Below are 14196 nucleotides of genomic sequence, written 5' to 3' on the forward strand. Positions count from 1 at the left end.
CACTTGAGCACTTTGTGAACTCCAAGCTGGACAGAAACGGAAGGCATTAAATCCCTGCATGCGTCTGCAGCAGCAGCAGTGGCCTAATTTCATGTCATTTGAATGGTGACCAAACTTGCAAAGTAAGCATCCATTCACTGTCTGTCATTTTACACAACCCATGCAAAACAACCCTCTGCCTCTCTCTCTCCAGCTTAAAGTAATCACACTGACTTGTGTTAGCAGCAACGGGAAAATTCAGACACAAAGGTGACTTTATTCTGCGTCCAAATTCCACATTAAAACAATACTTAAAGTGAAACTGATAAAGGGTTTTTATTTGCAGTTTGGAGAGCCGCTCACCTCTCAAGTTCACATTAACCCTGATGTCAGTAATCCTGATATGCAGGCCTGAAGAAAGGTCTCACTAAATCACATGGTTGCAGCATTTACTCAGCCGTGCACTTAGCTGGGCGGGCATTAGGTGTGTGTGTGTTTGAGGAGGGTGTGTGCGACGGGAGTGGAGCTCAGAGGGACGAAGCAACAGGGAGAGATGCTGCACCTGTGCACGATCACCTGAGCACCAAGAGGAAGAAGCAAAGCAAAGCAGAGACTGAGGAGGCGCAGAGTCTGTCAGCATGGTGGGACAGTTTCACATGTGAGAGGAATCAACTGCAGCCGGCTCATCGTCAACAAGGTGAGAACACAGAAAGTCATGTCTCTAATGAAGTGCACGTTTGCTAAAATGGAACGGATCAGACTTTGATAGAACTAGATTAATAAAGTCCGGGGCCTGTTTCCTCTGTTGTACCTGGTGTATCCACAGTTCAGTAACCTTTATTGAGATGTTAGAGCTGCCATCTTGTATTTACATTGTTGAATAATTTCCAAGGAGAAATTGGAAAGCAGAAAATGCCAAACGTTTGAAGGTTTCAGCTTCTCAAATGTGAGAATTAGCCACTTTTCCTCATCTTATATCACAGTAAATATAAAATTTTTGAGGGACAAAATAAACATTTAAAGATGTCAAACATTTCCTGTTTTTAGCTTCTTAAATGTCAGAATTTGCTTTCTTTCTTTCATCCTCCTGTTATGATGATCTCATGTGCTGCTAAATTTAATATTGTGAAGTTTTTGAGGGACAAAATTAACATTTGAACACAGCAACTTGATCAACTGCAGAATCTTATCAGTCACATAATGGCAAAGAAGAAGTTTTCAAGCTCAAAAATGCCAAACATTAGATGCTTTTAGCGAGTAAACTGAGCATTTGGAAGTTTTCAAGGGAGAAAATAAACATTTGAACACATCAGCCTAGACAAGCACTATGTTTCAACAGGTGAGTAATGACAAAGGTGAAAGGTTTGAGCAAAAACAAAAAAGGCCCATATTTGATGTTTTCTGCTTCTCAAAAGTTAGAATAAGCTGCTTTTCCTTATCTTATGTAATAGTGAATTAGTTTCTGAGGGACAATATAAACATTTGAACACATCAACTTGGGCAAGCACCGTGTTTCAACAGTGGAATAAGGACAAAGGACAAATGTTTAAGCAAAAAAACGTCTGATGTTTGATGGTTTCAGCTTCTCAAGTGTGAGAATTTGTGGCATTTTCTCATCTTATGTGATAATAAACTGAACACTTTAGAGTTTTGCTCAACAAAATAAACATTTGAAGACATCAGTTTCAGCAACCGTGACAGGTACTGTGTTTTAACAGTCGAATAATGACGAGGGACAAACTTCAAGCAAAAAAAATGTCAAACATTTGATGGTTTCACCTTCTCTAATGTAAGACTTTGCTGCGTTTTATCATCTTATTCAGCAGTAAACTGAATATTTTGGAGTTTTGTTTTAAGACATCAACTTGTGTTTTAATGGCCAATTAAAAGTTAAGGTAATATTTTTAAGCAAAAAGTTTTTTATTTGAGCTTCCCAAATTAGACACTTTGCTGTTTGTTTCACGTTATGTTGGAGAAAAATTAAAATTGTGGCAATTTTTGACATACAAATGGGAAAGCATCAACTTGGGCTGTTGGAAATGTCTGACAGCAGACGAATAGATTCATATGATCGAACACGATGCTACAGTTCATGCTGCAGATACGTTTTTCTTCAGTAACGTGTCTGTGTCATATTAATTCACGAGCTGAATCATAAACGTAACACAGTAATTCGCATTTTTAGACTTTGGCAACCAGCTGAACCCAGAAATGGCAACAAAACAAACAATAAAACCATTTCAGACACTCTGATTGGTGCAAATTAACTTTATTACAAACATCAGGAAAAGGACACCCAAAGGTTCCTCATAAGCTCCTTCAACTTTGCTATTGCGGGTCAAACAATGAGTCTGGCACGAGGGAGGAAACCTGAGAATCTCATGAACCTTCAGCCTCGTCGGTGCCCTTGGAGCCTCCTCTTTCTTTCCCTCGGCAGCTCAAACATTATGCTGCTGAAAGGCTTCGCAGCTGGTTAGTGATTTCCGAACGGCGTTCCCCTTCCTCCTGTGATCTCCGAGGCTCACCCACACATGACAGAACACACGGTAACTTATTAAAAAGAACTATGGAGGGCCTCCTTTATGTCAACAGCAGTTTTTGTCTCAAAGGTCACATCTAAGTCAAACATGGCACACGAAAAGATTTATGTGTGCACAGTGTACTCGGATTCAACGTGGTGTGAAAGTGCTGCCCGGTTGTTTTGTTCTGCAGAAACTGCTCGATGAAGAGTCAACAATAGCATGCAAATGTTCTGTAAATGTTTGTAAAAGAGCAACCTGTCTTTTGTTCAGAAATAAACACATCCGTTTGCTGGAGGAAAAAGGGAATTGGAATCTAAAATCTGACCAAAGTGACGTTATGAACACCCTGGACGACACAGCAGCTCATAAAAGCTCCTCTTGGTCAGCAGCTATCTGTCACCTGAGTGCTGGTAAACGAGCAGCTCAGAAATAAGTGTAATTAGGCAGCACAGGGTCATAGAAAAAAGGCTGTTATTTAAAATACATGTCTCTGAGTATCATATATCACAAGTTTAAAGTTAATATTCAAACCATAAAAGAACACTGAATCAAAAATTCTTTCCCAAACCATGTTTTAAACCTTTGCTCTGCATGCCAGGCGCCTGACGTCACGTGATAAGAGCAAGACGAGCGTTTCTGCAAAGGGCACGGACTCTTTATTTGCATAGGCGCTACATGATAAAATGACCACACCAAAGGAGGATTAGTGAGCTTCTCTGCTTCCTGTCAGCCCTCATAAAAAACAGACGTCTCTCTCATAAAATCTGAATGCTGAACTTTATCCAAATGCTATTTAGGTTTCATTTGCGGATCAAAGTTTGGAATTTGTTCAGGTTGTAAAAGTTTGATGCAGTTAGAAGATAAAAAAACATGTGACGCCTTATGCAAAAGTGAGTAAGTATAAGCAGTATTATATATTTAACCATCTATCTAGTGATGTAGTTGATAGAACTTCATGTGCTTTTGCATATAATAGTGATTTATTAATGTTATTAAGCTTCAATCAGTAGTTTAGTTATTACAAAGTACAAAGGTGGACTACAAGTACAATGGATTTTTAAAAATAATATACGTTAATTAAACATAAATACCTTAAAACTGGATTTACGTGCAGTATTTTAGTAAATCTGGGACTAATTACATCCACAGCTACACTAAACAGCACAGTTTTAATGTTGAACTTTGCTTTATTAGTGGTGTTGATGAAATTTTATAATAATAAAAAGATGCTTTGGCCACTATTAAGCCTCAAATTACTATATTATTTAATATTTTTATTTCAGTATACTACTCTAAAGTTTATTCTTAAAGGATTTTGGCATGTTTTGTGGATGTATGAGTGACATGCAGCAAATGTCTGGATTATTTTTTGATATTGACAAATTGTTTCATCTATAATTAGTATAAAAAAGCATAAAAAGGCAAAAAACAATATCCATCTAATTATGCCAGAGTTGACGGTGACTTCACTAAATGTCTTATTTTATTTGACCAACGGTGCAAAACCTCAAAATATTCCGTTTACTGCAATGAAAAACCAAGAAAAGCTGCAAAATCTTCCATTTGTGGATCTGGACCTGTCAGTATTTTGCCATTTTTACTTAGAAATCGACTAAAATGATCAATCAGGTGTCAAAATAGCTGCAGATTATTATTTTTTTATTATGATCACTTCAGCTCTGGCATGACCTTTAACCTCTTAAGCTAACTTTGTGACATTTCTGCCTGAAAAAACATCACCACTCCATGACTGTTAGGCCAAAGTTCACAATTTTAAGCTAAATGAATAACAAATACAATAAGATTTAAGTGAGATTTAGGGGAAAAAACAGTAAAAGGTGCCATTTTTACTTCCACCTAATCAAAACTGTGAATCATAGCAGCTTTATGAAAAGCACTGATGCAATATAAGCTGCTTTAAACACTCAGAACTGCATCTCTACCGAATTTAATTAGAACAGAAATGCAGCATAAGAAAAGTTACACCCATTTCAATCATAATGGTACCAGGCGGCCTTTGCGCTGAGCGTGCAACCCTCTCCTACTAAAGAAGAGAAATGGACTGTGTTTTGGTTCACTGGTTATGGTTTAGTACTCAGCATTCTTCACTTTGGAAACACCAGAAGACTCTTTATTGTCACTTTATGCAACACTGGAAAAGCGTCTGTGATAAGATAACAGCAGCATGAAGAAGACACATGCGTTATACATTTATATAAATAATAGTTTAGTTAAATTCAAGGCAGAGCAGCAGTAATGTAATTTAAAATGCCACAGAAGACCTAAGAGAAGCCTAATTTAATGAAACTAAAGGAAATATTCATATTTTCTGAGACACAAATGAATAAATTAGCAACAAAACATGTTTCCTCCATGCAATAAAGATTCCCAGATGGAATTATGTAAGACATTGCACGAACAGCTTTCTCTGAATTGATTTTGGTCCATTTCATGTGATGCAACAACTGTCGGCATCAACGACTGAGTCAACATTTGTGTCATAAGGAAGTTATTTAAGCAGCGTGGTTACCAGGAGCTGCTGTATCGGTGTGAATCCGTGCAGTTAATGTAGCTGGAGTCATATAAACAGACTATTCAGAGGCCTCGTCATAACTCCATAAAACAAGTTTCTGAGCTCCTGCTTCAGCATTAAGACAACAGCTCGTTTCCTCATCAGTCAAAAGCCGTTTCTTTTTTTTTTCTGACTCCATATCAGATCACATAGAAGTGACAGATGATCCTGTCCAGATGATCATTAATTTATCAGCTCAGAGCAGAGTGTCAGGTGTTTCCCCCATTAGGTTACACCTCCTAATCACAGAGATGTGCTGCAGGTGGAAGGAGACGACCGCAGTTACTGTCTGCTTTCCAAGAACACCACGGCACAGAGGGTTGTTTGTTCTTTCTGAACTGACTGATGAACAAAGAGAACGCAAAGTCACAGTAAAAACATGATTCAGCCTCATTCAAATTCAAATCTGTAGCAGAAATCAAGTGTAAAAGAGAAATCTACCCCTTATTTTGAAATTACACTTAAGGTTATGGTCAAGTCAAGGAAAATAATTAAAATCTTTAATTAAAGTGGTGCCACGGCTTCCTAACAAGCTGGAATATGCTAATAAGGAATAGAGAAGAAAATATCACTTTGCTAAAATGTATTTATGACAAATAAAGGCTTCTTTCCTCTTTCTTTCTTAGGTGAAATTCTCAAATATTTCCATTTGATCCTACATTTTGTTGGACAGTTTTGAGGGAAATATTGTCTTTTTATTGTTGTATATTAATTTGCAGAAGTTGTTACTAGTTATGATTAAGGTTAAATGTAACAAAACTTCTTTATATTAAACCATTTAACTGTATTTTTCTTCTATATTAAGACACGAGTAATAACGATCTAATCTAGTGGTTCTATTTTGGCATTGAAAGTCTTTAACTTGTAATGAAGTCTTTTTACAATGTGGTACTGCTATTTTTGCTCAAGTAAAATAAATGCTTCTTGTATTTAAAGATGATTTACCAGCCCTGTTAAAATTGACACATCATTTTTTAACAGTTCGTTTTACCAGATTGATGTAGAAGGCCCTGAAATGATGACTTTACAAAAGCTAAAAACACTTGATCATTCACTAAAAGTCCCATCTTTAGACGGACACATTATCAAAAAAAAAAAAAAAAGAAAAGAACTGACAATGCATAAGTCAACTAGCATCATTTTCTGACCCATTTGTGGCTGAGTGTCACAATAATACAGAACAAAACATGTAGAATTCTGTTTAACATGAAATACTTTGTCAAAACATGAAAAAGAAATCTTCTTTTTCTTATTTCAACTCACCCATCATCAGAGACTATTTGATCTGTTTGTCAGCATTGTAGAGTCTGAATCAATGGCATGATCAGAAATAACTGAGAAAGTTTCAGGCTTTTGTCTTTAATGGTTCCTGACATTTTATTGTTCAAATCTTGTCTCAAATTACAATGAATAAAAAACAGGCCGAAAGCGAATTGACCAGTAATGTTTTAAAGCACTTTATTTTGGAAAATATTTGAGATTTCAGACTAAAAATTCACAAATACATATAAATATGTGTAATTTTCAAAATTAAATTTCAGAAAAAACATGCAAAAAGTGATAAAAGTGCTTTATAAATATCCGTAAAATGCTTTATCAATGTGTGTATTCTATGCAGGCACATCTGAGACAGTCAAGCACAATATGTTTTAAAAATGTAATGATGAGAGATTGAATGACCCTGAGAAGAGGAGGAACCTTCTCAGTCTACAGCCTGCATTTAACAAATCTTCAGTGAAGATGTAGATGTACAGATATTGTCAGTGACTGTATGTTGTGGGTCCTGCAGGTCAGTCCTCCAGTCTCTGTCGGTGCCATGGCTGACCCAAGCTGGTGGAAGCTGACCTTCTCGCGCAAGAAGAAGTCTGAACCCAAGGTTCTGTACGAGATCCCAGCCGAGTACGGCATCAACACCGGGAACAAAGAGCACCCGAGCAGTAACCCCTCTGCAGATCACATGGACAGCCAGTTCAATGCCAGACTGGAGAAGATCGTGGATAAATCTGCCACTAAAGGTCGCCACGTCAAGGTCTCCAACTCCGGTCGCTTCAAGGAGAAGAAGAAGGTCCGAGCTACGCTGGCTGAGAACCCCAACCTGTTTGCGGAGCACAACCTCAGTGACGAGAATCACAAAAACAAGACTGACAAATAGCACACAGAATGCACATACTTGATCCTAAATGTGTCATAAATCAGTGTCACACTCATAAACGCTTTGCAGAAAGCTCAAATATATGCAAACACAACAACATTGCACTACAACTGTGTTACTATGCACCACACCCAGGCAGATACTGTATCCAACGGACTCACACCTAAAACAAACAGCTGCTATCAGCAGCAACCTTTAGACATTCACAGAAAGTCGGATCCAAACGAAGTGCTGGAGAAACGTTTCTTCAGATTTTTTACTCCAAAACTCACTTTACATTAACTTTTGTTGTTTTATGTCTTCAAAAATGATCACTGAACATGAAGGACAAGTCAAGCCTCACCTCATGCATTTATGATTGACAATAACATTTCTGTAATTTAAGTTTATATTTTTATTATTATAGATATAGTTATATTTCTCCCTTTTGTATGTCTTGCACAATCAGCACATAAGTGAAGATACGCCAGTGGAACCAAAGCACAGTAAATTTCTTACTGCATTTTTATGACCAATACAAACAGAGACTTGATTTAAATGACTGTACTGTGTCTGAACCATTGTGGTGGATAACTCACATACAGTGGCCCCAAAGAGTGTTAAGCTTATGGAGGGATCACTGAACAGGCCTGCTGGACACACGTCAGGGCCAAAGGAGTCAATGGAACCTGGTCTTATCTCAGAGTTACAAATGAAGTAACAAAAAAATGTCCACGAAGAGACAAAATGGCATCAAAGTGAAGCAAAATGTGACAAAGACCACCCCAAAGGAATGCAAAAATGACCAGAAAAATACATAGAATGGCTACAATGATGCAAGATGAAATAAAAAATGTCCCAAATGTTGCACAAATTGACCTCAGAGAGACACAGACTGGCTGCAAAGACATGCAACAGGCCATGATTAGGACCAAGTTGAATACAAATGAACCCAAAGAGACACAAAATGAAACATTAAATGACCAAAACTGGACAAAAAAGGACCAAAAAAAGATGCAAAAGGACCACAAAGAGATATAAAATGTCTACAAAGACTTCCAAAATGACTAAATGAGACACAAAATGTCCAAAATGTGATACAAAAGAGATGCAAAGCAACCAAAACAAGACACAAATTGACCTCAGAGGCATGGAATGACAAAAAAAAAAAAAAAGGCACAAACCGGCTACAAATAGATGCAAAAATGAACTAAATGAGACATAAAATGTCCCATTTGAGCTCATAGAGACACAGACTGGCTGCAGACATGCAGAACGACTGAAACCTGACAAAAAAACGACCTCAAAGAGATTCAAAGAGATGAAAAATGTCCAAAATGAGATGCACAATGCCCTAAATGCAACACAACATGTCCTCAGAAAGAGACAAACATGTTGCAAGAAGATGCAAAACGCTGAAAACGTGACACAAAACGGCCAAAGTTAAATGCAAATGAGCTCAACAAGATGCAAAACGATCAAAATGAGACATTAAAATGACCAAAACGGGACAAAACACACACAAAACAGATGCAAAATGACCACAAAGAGACACAAAATGACCAAAATTGGACAAAAAAAGAAAATGATAACAAAGACGTGTGACATGTTAGAAATCATCTACAAGGTGCACAGTGAGAAACAAACAACCATAAGTCCCTTCATTGCATGACTTCCAGTCAGATTTGTGGCCTCATTGTTTAATAATCTGTCCGTGATTAAACTACGTCTAAAAATGAATGGATTTCATTGTATTAGGCATCAAAACGTCAAAGCAAACAGCATTTATTTGAAAGAAGGAGCAACAGCAGGTGTAATTCATCACAACAATGATGCACCAACAGCTTTCCCAACCTGCCTGATTTATTTTATCAGAGCTAAAAGTGCTTTTCTCGTGTATCAAGCATCACTTTATGCAACATTTTATGTCTGACATTTAGTAGATTAGCTGCTCAAATACTTTTTGGGGCCACTGTACACGTGATAAATGAAGAAATGCTGTTTATATGATCGTCTCTGGAATCTTTTTTGTTTTAAATAAATTTCAGACGATGTTATTATGAAAGACTTCTTTGTATTTGTGCTTTTTTTTTTTTTTGAACACGTAACTGTTGGCTGGTTTGAGTGTGTTGATCTCGGTTACATCATTCTTTTTGGTTAGTGAGCTGTTTGTTATCTCACCGGTTCTGTTGACATGGCGATCGTAAGGAGACACCGACATTTGACACCCAGCGACATGTTTCTGGCTTTTATAATACACTATTCCTTGTTTTAATTTACAGACTGACTGCAAATATCATCTTGTTGTTCATAAAGTTCCTCTAGTCAGTTTAATAATTACTCTTTTTAGGATTTAATTAATGCAATTATTTTTAATCTTCAGTGTTTGCATGTGTTGAGCTGCTGACATCTGCTGGACAAACATGAACTCAGTCCTCAGTTGCAAATTAAACTTTATTTCTGGCTCTTTTGCAGAGTTAAAAATAAAAAAAAAGAACCACAATCACACTGTCAGATAGTACAAGACACACAACAGTTGGCACGGTTGTTACCACCACCAGCTCTTTTAACCTCAGCGTTAAAAGGCAGTTAGATTCACGGTTGTAGATGTAAGACGGTTCGCTGTCAGTGCAATGTGAATTATTTTCCTTTAATTTCTTACAGCTGTAAATTCACAAGATGATTTCTGGAAACTATGATAACATTTGGTGCTAATTAACAGAAAAATGGAGGCAGTGTTCTGGTGTTTAAGGTTAATTAATTCAAATTAATTGTACATTTGCACACTTGAACAGGCAAACATGTGAATTAAGTTGACAGGAATTAACAAAAGATGGAAAATATAGCTTCCAGGAGTGAAGAATTAAGGATTTAACAAATGCGTGAGAGCAATTTATTAATTTATTAAGTTCTACTTTTGCAAACTTTACAATGTTTAGCACTTGTTGTCATTGTTAGAAGCCTGTAAATTCAATTATAGTCAAAGACGGATATAATTTTGGCACATATTTCTTATTTTTTGTCATCTATTTGCACACCTCAGATTATGTTAACATTACATTACATAACCAACCATTTACTGTGTCCCCAGTGCTGTTTGAACACGTTATTGACTTTATACCTCTGTGACTGTGGCAACAAAAACCAAACATTTACAGGTAATAAACCTTCCAGCGTCATGATAGATTGTGTTTGACTGTAGAGGTGTTGCTAATGAGAAGAGAAAAAGGTTTATGTGGAGCTTTTCTTTTTAGGAAACCTCCCTGGAAGTAAATAGACTCAAGCCACCGCCTCCATTTTCGATTTAATTAGTACAAAATTACATACTGGAGTTAAAAAAATAATGAAAATAAACTGCACGAAGTTGCATCTGGAGAGAAAAATGGCAAACTTGCTCCTCACAAGGCCTGCGGATTGTGCTACTCAAGAAATAAGACACAGTTTTGTGTCCTAAAGGTCGACGACGACACTTTTTAACAGCCAGCGTTACACCGTCAATCATCATTAACCAGGACGGAGCAGGTGGAGTTTGCTCTGCTGTGTCGGTCGGTGAACTCTCAGTTTAAAATGTATGAAATAGCTGCACAGTCCGGTCCGCTTCCACGGTCAGACACACACGGTTTAGTTCAAAGACACAGAGAAATCCCACAGACAGTAGCAGCATCTATTTAACAAACATCAAAGAGTAGTTATTTCAAGTTTCTTTTTGAAATCAGTGGTAGTCATATCAGTCCTTTCCTTCCTATGACAGTCTGTTGAGGTATCGTTCAGGGAGACAGTCGCTGGTAAACCCAGCCTCCCTCTGCAGAGTGCTGAAACTCCCCCAGCTCCGACTCTCCGTCCTTGGCTCTGGTGAAGACGATGCGGTCGTGCAGCCTGTTGGTCTGACCCTGCCAGAACTCGATCAGAGAGGGCTTCACGATGTAGCCGCCCCTGGAAATGATTCAATTTTATAGTCTGAATACATTGAAAACACAATATTCTCTACAGTACTTTTTAAGACACTCGAAGTAGACAAGACCAAGAAAGGAGCTGACAGACAAAGGGATTATGAGCTGTAGTGTTAAAACAAGGCAGCCGAGTAAAATTAAAGATGTAAGAACCCAAATAGGAAACTTGGATAACAATAAAATATTAAAAAGTAGTTTAAAAATTAACAAAAAGAAAAAAAAAAGAAGATTAATTACAGCATTTTAAGTTTAAAAAACAAGAACAGCTGGAGGCAAAATAGGATGACATTAAGCTTCAGGGAGGGGTTAGAGATTATGTTATGCACATTTGTTTTCTAAGTGAGAATTAAATGAAGGGGAGATTAAACTATTTTCCACTGAAGGAACTTCTGGGTCATTTTAATGCAGACTGAACGTTTGTGCATGTTTAGACGACTGGAACCGCAGCTGTAGAACCTCTTTAAAGGCTGATTTTGGTTGAGAAAAAATCTCAACCTGTAGCTGAGAAAGTCTTTATTCTATCTTTATTTTAATTTTTTATTGTGCTTTTGTATTTCTTGTCTTGTTTCCCTGCTATGCTTCTTTTGTATCTAGCAGCTGTAATGTGAATTTCCTCAGCAAGGGATCAATAAAGCTCATCTTATCTATAACTGCTGAGCAGGTTTCTGATGCTGATTGGTTAAACTCATTTCTTTGCGTTCTCTCGATGTTCTTGTTAAGTAGCATCCTTCTTTTCTCTACATAAAATCCACCATATAACCCAACATAATGAACCTGCATTGTTTTATTTTATACTATTAGTCATTGTTTTGGTTGAAACTGTCGTATGCTGCATTGCAATGGACACATAAAGGCTTAAAGGGTCGACAACGGGGCTGTTTCTGCAGTAAAAATTCTCTTTTAGACACAATTCTGTATTGCAAAAGATGTCCGACTCTCTCCAACCGTCTGCTTTGTAACTGCAGAAGGTGGTGCATGCAGGAAATATTTAAAAAAAAGGATAAAAAGATTTTTAAAAAAGCAAGTGTTTCAAGTCAGTAGACAGTAAAAGAAATAAGAAGCAAGTGTTTTAAGTGAAATCAACAACATTTCTTATTTAAATTCAAGGGGCTATGAAAATGAAAAATGGTAATATCTAAAGTGTGCAAAGTTGTGCAAATTATTGACCCGAGAATGTGCAAGATTGCACAATATATTGTTTAAAAAAATTTGAGATGTGCAAAGTATAAATATTAATGATATTCAAAAAGCTGTGCGTGACTGAATTGCATCCAACTAATCATGCTGTTGCACTGACACAAGCTCAACGTGCAAAAGGAATAAAAACTGGTTCTCACCAGTAGTCAGGCATCGGCACCTCCGTGTCCTTGTACTTCTCCTCGAGCTCTGCGTTTTTCTGCCTCAGGTACTAAAAAGAATAGTAAAGATTTAGCCTTCAGCAGGGTTTGTGTGGCTTAGAACCTGGTTTATTTTTGGTCCCTTACGTCTCTGTTGGGAACCGGAGTGCTCTGTCGGCTCACGACAGCCCCGATCTGGCTGCTCTTTGGTCGGGAGTGGAAGTAGTCACAGGAGCTCTGGTAGGGGATTCGCTCCACGCTGCCCTCAATACGGATCTGCACAGCAACAGTACAATCAAAGCACATTCATCATGGAGAAAAAGTTAAATATTACCATTAAGAGAGAGTGTTATGGGAAGGCTATGTACCTGTCTGTTCAGGGGCTCCCAGTAGAAGACCAGGCAGGCGTACGGATTACTCTCCTGTGGATAAGAAATTCTTTATCATTCATCAAACTCACAATTTCAAACAGCAACGTCTTTATACACAAACTGCAGGAACAAACACAGGAGACAATAACAAATTGATCAAGATATTAACAAATAAGAGATGAGCAACACATCTCAATATCCAAAGAAGAAAATGGAAACATAGCTGCGAAATACAAACTAAATAATGACAATCAGAGTCATAATTAAACCAATCTGCAATAAGTTTCTTGATTAATTGACTTTTTTTGGTCCATAAAATGTCTGAAAAGTTTTAACATCACATAAGAACTTAGACGGCTGCTGAACGTGACTCACCAGCTCAGAACCTTTTCTGCTCTCGTAGTTCGAGAAGAACCGGAACCCTTCGTTGCTGTAACCTTTGAGGAGAACCATCCGAGCAGACGGACGTCCCTCCCTGAACACAGACGAGGTTCACCGTGAGAAACCGTGACAAACAAATAGATCTGCAGCACTTTTCCTCCCAGGTTCTCTGGTCACCTACTTGCTGGCAGTGGCGATGCACATGGCGTTGGCCTCTCCGATCTCAGGACACTTTGTGGCGTCATCAAACCAGTTCCCAAACTGCTTGATGGGGTCCAGAGACACGAGCTGGCTCTCCTCAAAACACTGTCAACAAAACAAGAGAAACACACATTAATGTGCTTATGTAAACTTCACAGACGCTGAAGTGAACGCCTCATTGCCTCTTTAGGATTACAGAGGAATCAGGCTGTTTCAGTGTATTTTAATTTCTTACGCAGGCTTAGATTTCTAAACAGCCTCAAAAGGCCAGAAGTCAAAGTCAAGGACTGAAACAGCTGGACAGCATGAAGACAGACACACGGTTTATCCAGATGTGTCACAAAAACAACACAGGCTGAAGTGTTTACATGCAACACTTTGTGTATGTCACCATGACCTTCCAGCTGCACAGCATGAGAACAAGTGTGAGTTATATGACCCCCTAAATTACATCCAAACGCAGGTAGCTCCAGTGTTTTCATGCCTCTCACCTCCTCATCTCCTTTGTACTTCTTCCTCATGTCACTCAGGTCCATGCTTGTTGTCTCGCCGCTCGATTTTCTGCAGGAATTCAGAGTCCAGGTCTGTCGTCCAGCTGCCACAGAAGCATGTGAGGGCAGATTGGCACCAAATAAACAGGTATTTCTCAATAAATTCGCACTGAGTATGCGCCTCATGCTTGTCAAAACGGACTCTGACGTAACTGCGCACACTCGCTTACGTAAAATATTATGCAAACGCACGATTTTTGC

The 14196-nt window shown here is 38.1% G+C and overlaps 2 protein-coding genes across 2 annotated transcripts; one reads left to right on the plus strand and one right to left on the minus strand.

The window, feature by feature from the left end:
- Nucleotides 1-544: 544 nt before the first annotated feature.
- Nucleotides 545-8200, plus strand: prr15lb (proline rich 15 like b). Its single transcript, XM_008277785.1, has 2 exons — nucleotides 545-676; nucleotides 6863-8200. Exon 2 carries the CDS (start codon nucleotides 6890-6892, stop codon nucleotides 7223-7225), a length of 336 nt encoding a protein of 111 aa, XP_008276007.1. The 5' UTR covers nucleotides 545-676; nucleotides 6863-6889; the 3' UTR covers nucleotides 7226-8200.
- Nucleotides 8201-9644: 1444 nt separating this feature from the next.
- pnpo (pyridoxamine 5'-phosphate oxidase) lies at nucleotides 9645-14133 on the minus strand. Its single transcript, XM_008277786.1, has 7 exons — nucleotides 13936-14133; nucleotides 13425-13549; nucleotides 13238-13337; nucleotides 12860-12913; nucleotides 12639-12767; nucleotides 12492-12562; nucleotides 9645-11137 (listed from the first exon to the last, which is right to left on the minus strand). Exons 1-7 carry the CDS (start codon nucleotides 14119-14121, stop codon nucleotides 10972-10974), a joined length of 831 nt encoding a protein of 276 aa, XP_008276008.1. The 5' UTR covers nucleotides 14122-14133; the 3' UTR covers nucleotides 9645-10971.
- Between the last annotated feature and the right edge of the window lie 63 nt (nucleotides 14134-14196).

Source organism: Stegastes partitus, unplaced genomic scaffold, assembly GCF_000690725.1.
Source record: "Stegastes partitus isolate 25-593 unplaced genomic scaffold, Stegastes_partitus-1.0.2 Scaffold107, whole genome shotgun sequence".
In the NCBI taxonomy this organism is placed as follows: Eukaryota; Metazoa; Chordata; class Actinopteri; family Pomacentridae; genus Stegastes; species Stegastes partitus.